Below are 17,503 nucleotides of genomic sequence, written 5' to 3' on the forward strand. Positions count from 1 at the left end.
AAGTGCTAGACAGGCAAAATGAGGGCCACTAGTGCATAAAAAAACACTTCAATAGTGCTGAAAAATAGTTTCAGACAAAGTCACTATTATTTTTTCTTTCAATATCAAGACAACCCAAACATGCTTTAGCCTGTACTGAATTTTAATCTGGGATACTTTCATACAACAGAAACTTACGATGTTATTATTTGCGTTTTCTCACTTTGATAGAAATGTCACATTAACTACCAAGAACAAAAAAGAAAACAACAAGCCTCTTCCTCAAGATAACTTTTAGCTACACAATTACCCAAATGGACTTATTCAAAATGCAGCTATGGACTTCTCCCTTGCTTCAGTATCACGTACAATTTTCTTGCTATTCTAGGTTCAGAAAGATGGACACATTTGTGCTTTTTGGCTTCTTTCAGCTGGAAATCTCCACTTTTAACTTCTAAAGGCATAACTAGCAGCAGGTCTTAAAACTAAGCATGACTTTGGCCAAAAGGAACAAAGTAAAAAAAAAAAAAAAAAAAAAAAACAGTTCTACCAGGACATGTAGGTTTGAAATATCAGGATTTGAAAATCGTGCTTAAAACCAACAATTTGGGGTCATTTGGGGGTAGAATTCTTGTCCAAATCAAACCAACTATAAAAACTAGGATCATCTCTATTCTCACTTAAATTAAATAAAGCAGGATTTAAGTCGCCACTTGAGAGTCCCTTCCCTCCGTAGTTTCCTGATCTCTTCAAGGCAGAATAAAGCCAGCACTGTTGCCAAAAGAATTGATCCTGTCCTCTGTACAAACCCCAGCCACCCATGGCCCCTTACACTAGCATGAGTCTTTATTCAGTCACACAGTGAATCAAATTGGGAAATTGATCCATGTTCAATTAATCACAAAGGAAGAAAAAATAAATAAAAGACTAACTAAGGAGATTCATTCACTGCTTCTTGAATTATCTTCCCAGTTCTCCCAACAGAAATGAAAATACAGCAAAGCCATGTTTTGGGACCTTTCAGCACAATGTTGGCCATGATGCTTCAAGGAACCAGAGAGAAACCTGCCTGAAACCAGCCCTGCTGCATCTGGAGGGCACCATTTCCACTGGCAAACCATGAGAAGTCCATAACACTGTAATGTCAGCAGGCCTGGTTCTCACCAAGTAAAGATCATTTCCACAAGACAGCTGAGCTAACACAGAAAATAAGCATTCTGAGGTGAAGAGACCTGAAAACCAAGCTCATACGTACAGGAATTATCTAAGATGCTGATCCTAGGCTTCAGAGAAAGCCAACACGGGAAGCACAAGGGTAAATGTTTTGCATCCAAGACACTTCAGAGGGGAAAGAGCCCTGTTTCTAAATCCCTTCAATCTTCAAATAAAGTTTAGATCAATCACAATACTAAGGTGGTCATTGGAGGCTTAGCCAAGCCTCCGTGGACTTGAAGTATTAACAGGTTTTTTCCCCATTGTTTAAAGGGAATACAGAAGGAGCAGGTGCCTTTTAAAGTCTGCAGACTTAAGTCTATAAGCACAGAAGAGTGCAAAACTGAAGATGGACGGGCACACAAAAGACACAAGAAAAATCAAATAGAATCAAATAGTTCAATTGGAAGAGACCTACAAAGATCACTGAGTCCAAATCGTAATTATCTTATAGCATATTCTTGAATAGAAATAATAATTCCTTCAAGGCTTCAGGGCAGCAATCTGGTATGTTGTAGACTTTGCTATACTAGAAATATCTGTAATTCCTCAAAAAGACTCCTTCTGGACTACTTAGACATTTTTCAGATTCCAGTACAAAGATTGACTAGGAGCCATGACAGGCCTAATCAGAAGGATGAAAACATGTTCTTCATAAGTTTAATTTCTCAGTTCCCAAACCCTTGCATTTCTGAACTCAGTGCTTCTGCACATATTTAGACAATATACATTGCACAGCCCCCATCACTTGGTAAAAGCAAAAGCTAGAAGATCAACCACTGTCAGGATGACAAGGGCTAGAATAGCCTCATGCTGAGTATATTTTCACTTTTTTTTTTAATGACTCTCCCTTTAGAAAATTCAAGCAGTATTTACATCTTGTACTTTTGCAATGACCACATGTTGCTAGTTTTAAAAATAATTTAAATCAAAATTAAGATAAAAATCAGACTATGGTTAAGGCTTAAGGCTGCTCAAAATTGTTATTCGTAACTCATTTTCCAAGGAATGTGTCTTTATAACCTTTTCTGAAGACCACCATAACCTCACCGTCTATTTCCAATTTTAAAACCTGAATATATTTTTCTGTCATTACACTACTCCAGTCTGCCTTTTTTTTTTTTTTTTTTTTTGTATATGCACAAAAAAACATGCCTAAGAATTGGTCTGCAGCAAAGCATACAGTTTACCTACACAGAGCCGTGGCACTATTAAATTCTTGTGAATTCAGGGACTGAGACTTAATACTTTAATATGACTGTCATGATGTAGATGCTAGAGGTCAACCTCCGTTTCAATCTGCCTTCTTAATGACAAGCAATATACTAGTCAATAGAAGAGTCTGGGATGAACTCTTCCTGGAAAAAAAATCAGTGGCTATTTGAACTCTGCTGACAACACGTGGATGAATTTTTACTGTTGAACTGAGGTCAAATTAGACAAATCTGTGATGTTCTTGTCTGAGTCTCTTCTCCATCAATGAGGACCACAGCCCATAAATGAAGGTATGGACCCTTCCTTACAAATCATGCCTTCTACTATTCTTAAGTACATTTCATGTTCTCTGTGATTCATCTTCTGCTTGCATTAACATTGTATTAACACAACAAAAAATATTTTTTTCCCCTTACCTCTCCACCAGACTTTGCTAGGATCTGCTGCTGAGTCTCTCTTAATTTGCGTGCACTGTCAAGTTCCTCTTGAAGTTTTGAAGCTAATTCCTTCAAAAAAAGTGGTATTACTGAATTAGTCGAACCATTTAAAACTTTTAGAAGCCTTTCTATAAGAAGTAACTATTCATTTAATTTCTTTACATTTTGATACATTTTTTTAAACCCTAGTAACAAAAAAGACTAAAGAAAACATCTCAATATAATTCACACAGTTCTTTACCAGAGACAAAACACAAATAATCATCCAGAACAGAGGTATCTGAAGTATAGAAACATATATTGTAATAAGAACACCAAAAAAAATATGTTTAAACATTACAGAGTTAATGAGAAATGTTTTGTGCAGCTAAGCACAGATGCTACTTCTATTCTTCTTTTACTATAAGGATATTAGATAAGGAAGCTTGAACACATCAAGTGTATAATACACACATACACACACACACACAGTGGAAATAGAGGAACCTCTCTCAGAGAATTCTGCTAATGCAGTTCTACATTTCTCTACATGATGTGTCCAACTTGGCACTTAAAACCTGACACTTAGAGTGTTAAAATGGAGAGGAGATGGAAAATGAGAGCCATACACAGTCTTGACAAAACTGTGTTTGACACTCCTGCTCTCTTGCCCATCTCTTCAAGAAGTAAAAGGCAATTTAGATGCTCTTGGTTTGCTAAAAAATATCAGGTGGCAACCTATTAATCTATAAGAAATAAAATCATTTATACTCTGACCATTTTGCCAGTTTCATTGATTGGACTCCAGCAATCATGCCAACACTTTGCTCCCCCAAAATTAAATAATTTGATCAGTGCCATGGAGCGAGTCAGTAACAAAAAAAAAACTTGGATTTCATTTGTCCCACATGGTAAACCTCGAGCTCCAGCCACTAGGATGTCCTGTTATATAACCATCTGTTCCGATGTGTGGGGTGAACTTGTTTAAAGTTCAAGCTGTATTTTCGATCTGAGCAAACAAAATCCATAGAAATTTTTTAAAGAGCAACAAGGCAAAGATTAGTTATTTTATGATTTATATTGTTGGGGTTGTGCTATTTTTTTCATTTTCTAAACTAATTCAGAGTGTATATGTAGAAAAAAAACAAAGACAAAATTAACAAAATTGTAATGTTGTCTTCTGCTACATGATCTTGGTCAAAACAAAACCATAGAATAATTAAAGAATTACTCTCTCCTCACACACCACCTGTGTGTTTATTTAAAAGACTCCTATTCTGTTACTGTCAGGCTAAAAAGAAAGAAAATATACTTGTGCCCAAACTTTCATCTGGACCATGCTACTGAAGCACAGCAGAGGATGAAAAAGTCTCAATTTTTGCTGGTCTTCATGCTAGTCTTCGGAAAACTTCACACACACAGACACCCCACACACACACACTTTATAGGAATTAGTGTATAGATAGCTTCAACCATCTTCCCCATGGGAACACAGGGCTATAAAATAACATCTTTGAGTTGCTGGTACTAGTCCATCACAATCCTATAATATAATTACATTCATTCATAAATACACTTTTTCCTCAGCAGTGTATTTCTATCCCTACATATTAACTAGAAAAACTACAGATTAAAGCATGGAGGCAAATATTTAAATCATTAAAATTCGTTATATCTTAGAAAATACACAGCTGTAAGTTAGTTACTTCTAATTCCCTTTTGTGATTGATAAGATTTTAAATGGACGGGATTTCAATGAAAAGTGTACTTGTTCAAATTTTATAAAGTTACATACATGCATTTGTGTCTAAAGTCTGTGAAAAAGATCCACAAAATAAAATGTTTAAAAATATTTATGAAACACTTTTTCCTATCAAATTTAAATTGTGATAAGGGCTTTGTGAAAGACTAACACTATATCCTAATCCAGCAATAAATGGTATGAAAACCATCCCAAAACTTCCTACAGAGAATCAGCAACCCTCATGTTAGCCTGATACTTAAATTCATAACATGCCTTGCTTGTTACTTAGTGATGCAGATTTTGCTGCACAGGCTGTTACAAGAGGCAAACAGATGCACTAATAATTAATTAAAAAAAAAAAAAAAAGAAAAGAAAGAAGTCCATAGTGATAAGATTTACTTCTAAAAGTAGTATCCTTTGAGAATCTTCATAAAAAGTCATCGATACTTTAGAGCAGCTACTCAAAGCATTTGTAAAACATACCTTAAAAACTAAGAGTATGTCCTTGTTATAACTGAAATTTCCAGGCAGTATTACCGAATGCAAATAACTCAGTATAGACATCCTTAATGTAATAAAAATGTACTTCCAGAGTTCAGTGTTCAAAAAGAGTAAATTTGTGATCCGTCAGGTTGCTGTCTGAAACAAGCCTTCAAAAGCAACATTAAATGTGCAGCCGTGGATCTCAGCTCCCAGCCTCATGCAGATCAGGCAGGGTAGGCATTTTGCAGTGCTGTCCACAAAACATTACAGTTGTTCCCACTGCAGAGCTGGATGCAATAGTCTATGTGACTCTTCAGTTTCTAAATCCTAACCTAATGTGTTATGCTTATACAGCAGAGCTATGGATCACAAGCATCTTCTTGTGACAAAATTAATGAAATAACAAAAAGCTCAAGACACTTTGTCTCATAAACACTGACTAGGAGCTTTGCAGTTTTCACCTGCTCCATGCTTAATAAAAAGACATTAAATCTTACAAAAAAAAAAAAAAAAAAAAGAAAGAACATCTATTCTGAGATATGCTGCCTTGTATACAAACCTGGCAACCTGATCCCTCAACTCTAGTCTATGAAGTATGGCATTTGAAGAAGTTACATTAAAAGTACTATCTTTATTATCTTCAAGTCTTATCTGATCAAAGCTCACAGAACTTCTCAATTGCCTGAATAAACACTTTTGTTGCTGTTGTTGGAGACTAAAGTACTGTTAGCTTCAAAGAAAAATTCCAGTAAAGCATGACAATTTTTCAGAAACATTACCATGTTTCCCATGAGCTCAGCTTTCACAATCCTGGCTCCCAGTTTGTTCATCTCCTCTTCACTAAGCACTCGAGGTGGCTCATCCTTTGATGTATCCCTGTAAAAAAAAAACACATCTCTAAACCCATATAAAAACAATGCAGTATTCATCTGTATATTATATACCTACTGTATTGGCATATAAGCTCCAACTGTCAAAATAACCAGTAACAATGTACCATGGAAATATATCTGCAGTCAATAGTAGTTACTGCTTACAACGATTCTCTTTTACAAAGAACACTACAAAAGGTGTCTGAAACCAAAAATCCTAAACAATGCTTTCACAAGGTATGTTTCATTTCACTTTTGAGGTCATTAAAATGAAAAGCACTGCCTAATGAACACTTTCTCAGCATGAAACAATGGTCAAGAGCCACGTGCAGTTATAAGCAGACAAAAAGAAAGGAAAAGATGAGTAGAAAGAGTAACGTAAACCCATCCTGCATCCATCCTTTCTGGCTTTGGCCATGCTCTTTTACTCGTCAGCTCCAGCAAAATCACCCGTTTCCTAGTTCCTTTGTATGCCAAGTGGCCTGCCACCTCAAAGACTACTTCTATGCCCAAATTTATCTACTTACAGCACAATCTTTGTTTATAACAATGTTTTGGCTGATATGGTAGAATTTCCATGGAAAATTAACTGGTACCATTTTTAAAACACGAAATCTCCCAGGGAGACTATTGCTAATAGCTTCTTATAATAAATTACACCTCTAAGAATTACTGTAAAAAGGTAAACAACTTTTACTCATTTTCTCTAACCTTAGAATAGACTAAAACCAATTAACTCTGAAAATAAAATAGTTAACAAAAGAGATATAAGAATATAGCTATGATATTGGTCCCTGCTATTAAAATTAAGAGAAACAATTCACTCACTACTCAATATGATTAAATCCTATAGGATTTGAAGAATGGAAGAACTTTGAAGTGATGTTTAACTGCCAGATCTCTCATGGAGAAAGATTACCAAAGTTACTTTTATCTGTTTTGAAGATGTCCAATCCCAGAAGTCAACAAGAATCTTTACATAACTTTACCAGAAGGAGAATCTAGATGATGTTCTTAATTCTCCTTAACCTGTATTTCCAAAACAAGCCAGAGCACCTCAGTAAAGGGATCAAGAGATGGTTATTACTTTATGTATGTTTTTAAAGCAGCATGAGTGCTTGAATCATCCATCACCTAAAATTTTGAGACTAATGACGTGTTTTTCATCCTGTCTCAGATTTAACTCTGAAGCAGTCACGTTATTAAGTGTGATTTTCAGCAAACACTAGCTGGATGGACTTCTCCCATGGGGAGATCCCTTGGGCATCCAATCAGCACCTTTAATTAACCTGTGTCATAACTGTCCAAAACACTTTGATTTATAGGTTGAAGAAACTCCCCGTGTTTTAGAAGCAATAAAACCTAAAAGGTACATCGTCAGTGTGAGAGATGAGGAATTGAACCAGCAACACCTATTAATTCAAGTCTCGAGTCAGTGAAAGTTTACTTTTTGAGACTGACTGAACAACCCTGGAAGCGTACGTGTACTACAACCTTTACAACTTTAGGAGGAGGAAGAAGAAAGTGGCAGCTTATAAATTGTTCCCCAAACTAACTGCCCCCAACAGCCAACCCTGAAAAATTGCAAGAGACAGAACAAAACACGGCTCTTTGCTGAAGGGAGCAGGAACACAGGTCAGATGCTTGTCTCAAACACAGCAAGACAAGGCACACAGGGAGCTGAGAGTCAGCTGAAAGGAGCTTGAAAATAAGCCAATAAGCAAAACTCCATTGTTTTCCAGACCTAAGAAATTTTCACTTTACTAATAAATCAGCTTGGTAATCAAATTGGTTAAGAAATAGAATTACGATATAAAAGCAGATGCACAATTGGGTTTAACAGTACTAAAACAGAAAACATGCAAAAGAAAGTATCAGCTAAATAGCTTCGATGCTTAATTCTCTTCTGTGAAGGAAAGAAGAAAATTACCTCAAGTTACCTTTTCTATCATAACAATTTAATTCAATGTACTTGAACAAGCAAACCACTTCCGTACACAATCTAGTTTCCCAAATTTTCCATTCTGCCCAGCTAGAATTAGCATTGTACTTACTACACGTGGTAACCAAAAGGTAGAAGGTGCAGCTTTTGTACTTGTCATACAAAGAAGAGAGTCACCATTACTTAACGAAATACAGAAAATATGATTGTAAAGCAGCAGTTGCTTGTTTTGAGACAACAATCAAGTGACTGGGGTGCCCAGAGCCAGGATGAGAGGCAATGGGCACAAACTGGAACACAGGAGGTTTGGGGATTCTGTGACAGTATCACTAACTACTACTTGTTCATTATGTGTTGTACTTGGTCTGGCAAGTTTATGCTCCTCATAGCAGCTCGTATGGTGCTGTTTTACACCAGTGACTAAAACAGGGTTGGTAGCACACCAATGTCTTGGCAATTGCTGAACGTACAAAGACAACAGTCCCCCAGTCCCACGGGAACCAAAAATCCATGGAGCAAATCAGAACAGATGCAGGGTCTTCACAAGGTCTCTCTCACTATCTGTGCTCTGGATGATCGCCAGAACTCTCTTGTTGTTAATTGCTCATCATTGTCAAACGAAGGTGCACTGGATGTCAGAACTTGTATTTGACACCAGCTGTATGGCAGAGGTGTTAGATCTTGCTTTCTCCCTTTCGTTTCTTCCAGGACAAAAAGAGATAAGGAGGGTAGACTTTCTAAAGGACTGTATGACATTTACACAGAGTATTTGCTGCTAATCAGTGACACATTAACAAGGTACAAGTTTCATATCTGTATAAAAAAGGGTATGAATTAAGACAAAAGGTAAAAACCTAACCACAAATAATTGTGCTTTTTTTTTTTTTTTTTTTTTTTAATCTGTGCACAAAAGCAGCTATAGATCACTGCTCCTTAACATGTTTTTATTTTTCCCAGGCATACAGCTCTGAGTATATTTTCATTTTCATGCAGTCTGTGCCTGAACTGCAGTGCAGATGCACTTTGTGCTCTTCCAGCTCCTGATAGCACCATCCCTCCCTTACACAAACACCAAGGCTCCTTTATGGAAGGCAAAACAGACAGAAGACAAGTGTGGACCATGCAGATCTGGCACTCGAATGAAGTCATGAACAAAGCACAACTCAGGAACTAAGCAAGTCTCACAGGTTCCAGCTGAGATAGGCCATAAATCATTCTAACCAGAAGTTTACAAACTGCACGTTAGTGGTAAGCCCCAGGCATTTCAGGGCAATAAATACTCTGGCAGTATCTGGAAAAATAAAAAAGATCACTGGATTCAACAATCTAAACGTCTCATACACTGCAGGTGTAATGCTACCAGGTACTATTCTCAGAGTAACTAAAATGAAGATAGATTTCTCATTTTCCATCGAAGGGAAATACTAAAACAAAACAAAAACAAACAAAAAAGCATGACAAACACAAATGGGATTTCCCATAGTGTATGCAAACTGCTCGTAGCAGTATTGGGAACAACTCCTGCCACAATGCATACTCAAACTCATGTTTAGAAAATAACAATATACCATACATCATGCAGTCTCTCTTCCTGCTGTGAAAGAAAATGTAAATTTCATTAGCTCCCTTCAAAGTAGAAAATGTAGTAAGTAAAATCTAGAAGAACTACCCAACCTGTGCAATACAAAGAACCATGTAGACACAGCCACCTGTTTCTGGTTGGCCACGTGGTATGATTTAATGCACAATTTTCCTTTGCAAAGATATAACGGGGTATCTGTGCGTAGGAACAGTTGTAAGTAAAATAAATCATTTTAAGGTATTGCCTTGTTATTAGACTCCAACAATTACACATTAAATATAAATTCATGATGTCACTTAATTTTTTTACACAAATAAGTGACAGGTTATGAGAAACAAGGAATTAATACCTGATTGCATTTCATCAACTGCTATTTCCAACTAAATCATAACAGCCACCTTACATACTCAGGCCAAGAATAACTAACTGTCCAGTTTTCCCAAGCAGTTAAAGTCTATGTGCCAGCATAACACCACCCTGACTCAAACGCTTTTGCACATGCTTACCTACTATCAGAAAGACCTGAAGGAAACCATTCACAGTAATTACCACACTACTCCTATCACTGGAAGAGCCAGCAAGCTGGTAATAATGGAGAACAGGTGGCTTTGAATGGAGTAACAGCTCGGTTGTCTGCAACTGATGTTTCTGACCACCCCTCCTTACTACTCTCCATTGCCTCTCAGTAAAGCAAGTCAGGCAGACTGAAATTCCCAGCACATTAATTTTGCATTTTCCTTCCCGTTCCTGCTCATTTTTTTGTCATTTACAGAAAATACACTTTTATAATCAGTACCTTCTACTATTTTTCATATGCTGTTAACTTAGCTTATAAGCATATCTCACAAGTGGCAAATCTATCCCTTGCTGCAATAATTATGTCAGCTGCTACTCAGCATTTCCTAATATTTAATCTTTGTCTTCCCTAAATGAAACAACAGATGAAGCATGTATTGTTTTTGTTTTGTTTGTTTGTTTGCTTGGGGGAGGGGGAGTGCTAAGAAGCCAATTTCACTGCAGTGTGCACCAACTTTATAAAGAAGCTGCAGAATAATCCACCACTGGCAGTTCTCAAACATGCTGAGGAGACAGAAGAAGTAGGGGTGTTCATTACTTAAACCGATCCCAACAAGCTAACCAAAGAGATCTGACCATATAACTAATACTACACAAAGTCAACACAGTTTTAGGTGTAGTAAAATACCTGGAACATGATGTTTTAGTATCAGATGACGTTTGTTTCTTCTCAGAGGTATCAGCTTGGTACTCCTTTTGTGATTTCTCTTTTTCATCACTTGGAGTTCTTTCACCATCAATTTTTGCCACAGCATCTGATGACTTTTGATCAGATACTAATTGTTCATTGCTCTCTTGTGGATGTGTTTTTGTCCACAATGCAGTATCCTCACTAGGTTTTTGAAAACGACTGTTCAAAGAGCTATGAGCATGCAGTTTTGAAGAGGACTGCTGTGGCTTGTAGTCCTTAGGTGCACTGTAAGATGACAAATCATCTTCAGAGGGTTTCAGAAATTTGTGTTTTATGTCACTTAGAGAGAGACTCTTTCCTTGACTTTGTTTTTCATCCCTGTGTTTTTCAGCTTTGGAGCTGTAACCTCCCAGTTCCGAGTCTCTGCTACTGTGTCCACGTTTTTGGTCTTCTCTTGATCCATCTCTTTTGTAACCTCTGTCTTCTTGCATCCATCCCTTGTCATACCTCTCTCTCTTATGTCTCCCAAATGTGTTCCTATCATCTTCATGTTGTGTAGTGCTTTTCATATGCTGTTCTTTCTTTTCACTTTCTGAATAATCAGTTTTCTTCCACCTATCACCTCTATAATAATTTTCCTTTTTCGACGCAACTTTTTCAGCTGCTTCTAACCGTGACTGAAATGCCTCCATTGACTGCAAGAAAGAAGAAAAACGTCATACTGCTTTTAAGATCATAGGGTATTGTAAAACTCTCTAAGAAGTATTACAAGAAAGGCACCATTCTGTGAAAATGAGTCACTGTGCAGAGCTATGAGCCATGGAGTGGAAAAGAAGACTAATACAAAAAAAAGAATTTATAGTCTAGTGTCTGAGGTGCTCTGTTGGGATGGCATTTTGATCCCTTCTCGTAGACTATTTCTAACTTCCATTTGGTGACTCTATAGTAAAGTGCTGAAGCACTCCCGGAAACAGGAGCCAAAGCCCCAGAACTGTCTCCTCCTGGTAACTTGGAGATGAGGTGCTTACGCTAGAAGAAAAGTTTCCTCTTTCTCGCTCATGAACTTTACACTTCGGCTCACCAGATGCACACTTTCTATAGAACCAATTATGCTCCCACTAAACCACTTTATGATCTAGTTAAATTCTTAAAAACACAGGTGAGCAGGTCCAAAATATTTAGCTTGAAGCAGGCTTTAAAGCTCAGTCTCTAGCTTTCTGGACAAGAACTCTGTCCATTAAGCAATTATACAAAATGTGGAGTGTTCCTCTTCCCTCTTTTGAGCTGAATTAAATGCCACCAATTACACGATTTTGCTCAAAACATTACATGCCGAGGTACATCAGGGAAGGATCTCTTTCAATCACTACCCTGGTACTGCAGCAGCCATAACATTCAGGTTGTTTTTACCTTAGTTTATTGAAAAAGACTCTTAAATATAATATTCTTTAAAATCAGTCATACCAACAAATTTCCACCAGTGCTGACCCTGTTTATTTTATCATTCAGGAGTGACAAGTATGAAGTCATACATACTGTCTTATCCAAGACTTCCACAATAAAGCCTACCTAACCAAAAAAGAAAAAAAAAAAAAAAAAGAAAAACCACCACTACAGAAAATTCAAATATACCACTATGGCTAACACATACTGAAGTCCCCACACCTTTGACCAATGCTTTTAAGGTCCATATTTCAATATGCAGGGGGGACAGGCCTTAAAGAGTTAATAATGTTATGGTAGACATTAGCCATCTAAATTCATTTTTAAACACTTCAGATGCAAGCACCTTTCTCAATACATCTGGACGGAGTAGATCACAAGTGGTGAGAAGACTCATATCTGGTAAAGTTTGACACAGTTCTCTAAATTATATTGGCATTGCTATTATCCACAAACTGTATGTGCAGGAGAAAAACATATTTCCTAACAAACATCATAATTTTGAAAGCACTCTGGTACTTTGTAACTCAGATCACTTGATCTTCCCAATATAGTAGATAAGTATTTTAATATATCCTACAGAAAATCTTGATATTTAACAAAAGAGATACAAAATTAAGTCAGGTACCATTAAACTGTTCATCACTTGAGAGAAGCTCCAAAGGCTGCTTTCTCCTGATTCTTTCCTGTGTCTGACACTGCTCATTAAGTACATGTGCCTTCATATGAAAGTAACCTTTTCAAAGCATCTACTAATATGAAAAAATAATAATAATTAAAGAATCTTACCCCATATCTCTCAGCTACAATTTCCTCAACATTTCGTTTCTCTCTCTCAGCCTGTTCCTTCATCCTTTGGTAAGATTTTCGTAACCAACTTAATCCAGCATCTTCTACCACTGTAACTAAAACATAAAACAATGAGAAATTATGGTTTTGTATTTCAGTAGTCACTTCTATTTAACAAATGTGCATGACTTTAAACCTTCACTGGAAGTTACTGTAAAAACTGAAAGGATGCAGAAGAAATATAGAAGGAATATAGTAATGAAATTACATGTTTTTATAAGTCCATGCTGGATGTACCTCAGTCATATTTATGATTTAATTTAAGCTTCTACATTTTGTCATAGAACACAACATACACCTTCCATGACAGGAGCAGCACAAGAGAATTTTTGGCATTATTTGTTTTTATGTTTTGTTTTGTTTTTTTACTCAAGTTAAAAAAGCTTCTCATGGTCTTCACCTTCTGTGCCCATTCTTTGGCCCACTCTTCTGTACAAACAAGTGCATTTTCCTTCTCATAAAATTAACAAGTAACCCGCTGTTTTTCATTTGAGAAGATAGCACAGGTCTTAACACTCAGGACACATACTCACCGATGCTTTTACAGATCACTTATCTCTGCTACTCTTACAAGTGGGCACGAGCCTAATGGTTTGCAGGACAGACTGCCCACAGGGAAAGGTTCCCAAAGAGAAATGTCAGATATGCTATTGTTCCCTGCCGACAGAATACAAGGACCCTTCTTATCACAAAATAAGTGTTTCATGACATTATGAAAAACATTTTTCTAGATGGTCTTACTGGAAATAGACAGGATAACCCAAAAGTAAGGAAAGAAGGTTACAGAAATAATATTTTTCACAAATTTCATCTGTAATGTACTTTATTTTAATGTGACTCAGACTTCTGTAGTTGAGTATCTTAAAACTATAATTTGTATAATGGAATGAAAGGAACCAAATGAGATGACAAAAATTTATCTTGTCTTGGTTAAATGATGCTTCTTTCTTTTAATTAGTTCAAAATTGAGAATTTCTATGAAGATGCTGAAGGTTAAACCACTCAAGATTAAAAACCAGTGAGGATAAGCTCTGCAAAACAATATGATGTTAACCCAATATTCATTACTGAATTTTAATTTATATTCTACTTTATTCATAATCCTACTACATAAACATTAGCGGTAACTTAGCTAGCAACCCAGAGACCACAGAGCTTATACAGAAATTTAAGATCATTAATGAAGTTGCTATTTACCTTTTTTAACTGAAGCTGATTCACCTTCCGTCGGTGGCAGACCTGTACCACCGTCTTTCCAATAGGGGTTGAGTTCTCTCTCAGAAAGCATAGCCTAAAAAAGAAAGAATTTGAATGTGTGTATTGCATATGGTTTGTATTTTCAAGAATATCTGATACATTTTGTGACGCTTCTGTGGGCATAGAACAGCTTAGTTATAACTTGTTCTGGCTAAAGAAAGGTAGAAAAAACATGGCTCTCCACCCCGAGTAAAAGCTCTCAAAGACATGGCACCTATGTTACACAGAAGTTTTTCTGTTCAGCTTCGTTGCCTATGTAGCAGTAATGTGCACTTGTGTCTGAAGGAAGGATACAAGGGCTCTTAGTTTTGCCTCAAGTTCTTGTTTTTCTTTCTCAAACTAGATTGTTTATTGTGATTCTGTCAGCTGACTGCTATGGAAACAGGCTAGAAAGTCCATTGGAGAAAAGTCTGAATAGGCAATTCCTGCACCAAAAAAATATTAGTTTTATCTGTATTGTATTTCAACTCATCACCACCAGCAGCATGCTATATACACCTGTTGCACATATTGCTTTGGGGAAATACACCACATGCATTGTGGTGTAGAAAACACAAAAGTATAAACCTGCATGGAAAGCAAGTAGTTCAGTGGGAGAGGATATAAAAATCATATTCTTCTAGGATCACAAGAAGCACATATAAACTGTCATTAACAATATAATACATGCTGACATTCTGGTAATGGTCCTTCAACAAGTCAGAAAAAATGTTCAACAAAATATTACTTCAAAAAAAAAAAAAAAAAAGATTAATCCCTGTTCAAAATACAATAACTAAAGTGCCATGGCACACAAGAACAGCACTCCAGGTCAGTCTAGTTCTTCACAACACAACTAACTGGAAAACCTAACAGTACCAAAAAGCTGTGATCAGCCGCTATGTTTTCAGAACAGACCACACTGCATTTATAGAGCTAAATGAACAAATGAAGCAGCTAACAACTGTATGTAAATAGAACTAATTTAATAATTTCAATGCCTTCCCCAACTGTGCATCAACACACGGGAGGTTCAGAGTCCAGCTACTGCATGAAAGGCACAGCAACTGTTCTGAATTATTTCTTAATGAAAAAACAGCCTCAGCACCTTATGCTTTAACACAGAAACTTAGGTGAGCTTTTATCACACAAAACAACAGTGCACCTTTCACGCACAACATGGGGAAGAACAGACCAACAGTCTGTAACTAAACAAAACATTTCAGAAGCACTTCAAACATTACAGAACTTAGTACTTCCTAAGTTCTCACAGAACTTAGTACTTACTGGCTTTCTTCTTACCCATAAGACAACTAAGGACTTTTCTCCACAAGGTAAGCCTGCTGTATGAATCCTTCCCATCCCAGACAGAAAAAAATATCTGATCAATTTAATAGAATCATTATCATACAGAATATCAGGCATTAATTTAAATAACTTAATAACATAGAAACCTATGTATTTGAACCAATTCATTATACAAAATGTAGTAAAAATGTAGAAAATATTGGTATATTAATTCCTCCTACCTGTTCAATTTCTTGAGCTTTCTGTCGTTTCAGTATTTTTTCTTTCTCTCTTTCACTTTTGCATGATGCTAGTGGCACAGTTTTCAAAGATGCAAAGTCTAAATTCATCCATTCGTCTCTCTTAACAAAAAAAAAAGTAGTAAGTAGTAGTAAAGTAAAAGTACCTAATACACAAAAGAATCAGTGTCTGTACTTCCACAAAAAAAAATCCAACCAGTGCAACTAATATCAAAAGCTACTAACAGTAAACAACGTAGGTTTTACTAATATATATGAAATATTTTGATGAAAAGCAAATGTGATTTTAACAACTTCAGTCTTTTAATATTCATGTATTCAAGCATGACTTCATATCTTTCTGTAATTTGAAATAACTCTTCCCAATTTATGACACTAGCAATATGCAAACCACATAGACAGCTTATTTTTTGCTTAAATAAACTCTGTACATCTAGACCAGTTCCCTTTCCATCATTATAGAATTTCATTTTGCTGCTTTTGTCTTCATGAACTCCTACATCTCTTCAAGCATATACAAAGCCTACCATCAGTCACTGAGCACAGTTCATACCTGGGATATCTAGGCACCTAACAGCACCCTCAAATTAAACAGCTGTTCATCTAAATTCTGTGAACTGTATCCACAATAGCAGGTAGATGCATTTACAAAATCTAAGCCAGATTGAGAGCATTTTAAAAATAAGGACTACTGTCTATAGAACAGCAGCATATAAACAACCTACCCAAATTTCAAGCACTTCTTTATACACACAAAACTTCAAGTCTCAAAAGAAAGCAGTGACATACACATTATTAACAACCACTATGCAAAAACAAGTATTGGGAACACTTCTATGTACACTATAGCCATTATAATGATAAGCCTACACCTATTTTGAAACATGTCCTTGTAGATGTGTCTTCATGTCTCTTCATTAAAGTTTGAGTTGTCAGTCTGAACAGATGCAGTATGGTACTATTTCTCCATTGCTCAGAAATGGTATTCCATTGCTGTGCTGGGCTCCGTCACCCGCCCAGCACAGCAGTGCTGCCTGGTGCTCAGAGGGAGCCTCCTGGGTGCCCGGCTGTGCCCATGGCCTCCTGTCCTGGCACTGGGCACCACTGAGCAGAGCCTGGCTCCAAATGCTTCCATATATATGAAATGGGTTTACATGCTCCAAAACTGTTCCATGAAGTGATCCAAAACACAAAAGGTAGGAATGACATGGAAATTCACTCCTCACTCAGAAGTAGACATACCCAGAATGAACAGGGCAAGTCACTTTATATGAGAAATGCTTGGCAAAAATAGTGGCTTTACAGTATAAATTACCATGACATACTTAAGGATTTATATTTTGTTACTATATTATTTAAAAAAAAATGATTCAGAGATTCCTTTTTATTTCTCTTAACAACATACACAACTGCAGAATGAGAAACAAGAATAGAATTAGACACTAAACGCAAAATCATCATTTTCACACAACTGAAAACATCATGACACCACATTTATGCAGCTAAGATTACAACAGTTCAACTCTGTTAACGAGCATAAACAGTGCTTACTGGGTACAGAATTCAGCTAGGGAAATCAAGAGGCCTTGACTCCATTATTATTGGTGGTGTAAAGTTCTGCATCTCCCTTCCTTATATCTGTATCACTGTAATTACCGTAGAAGCAAGAATTCGTTCAACTGTAGAACAGAGACCTAAATTATGTAGAAAAAGTTGCGTCTCTAGTCAATACCTTTGAGTTGACTTTTTTGAGAAGATCAGGCCACGTTCCTAGGG

General features: G+C 36.6%; 1 protein-coding gene across 1 annotated transcript in view; it reads right to left on the reverse strand.

The window, feature by feature from the left end:
* CWF19L2 (CWF19 like cell cycle control factor 2) overlaps positions 1 to 17,503 on the reverse strand; it is a 68,147-nt gene that overhangs the window by 38,018 nt on the left and 12,626 nt on the right. The window contains exons 5-10 of the mRNA XM_068670341.1: positions 15,710 to 15,829; positions 14,142 to 14,235; positions 12,885 to 13,000; positions 10,650 to 11,347; positions 5,829 to 5,925; positions 2,823 to 2,912 (exon numbers count right to left, since the gene is read on the reverse strand). Coding sequence (XP_068526442.1) covers positions 2,823 to 2,912; positions 5,829 to 5,925; positions 10,650 to 11,347; positions 12,885 to 13,000; positions 14,142 to 14,235; positions 15,710 to 15,829 — 1,215 coding nt within the window. The remainder of the gene's footprint in view (positions 1 to 2,822; positions 2,913 to 5,828; positions 5,926 to 10,649; positions 11,348 to 12,884; positions 13,001 to 14,141; positions 14,236 to 15,709; positions 15,830 to 17,503) is intronic.

This window comes from Anas acuta, chromosome 1, assembly GCF_963932015.1.
Source record: "Anas acuta chromosome 1, bAnaAcu1.1, whole genome shotgun sequence".
NCBI lineage: Eukaryota > Metazoa > Chordata > Aves > Anseriformes > Anatidae > Anas > Anas acuta.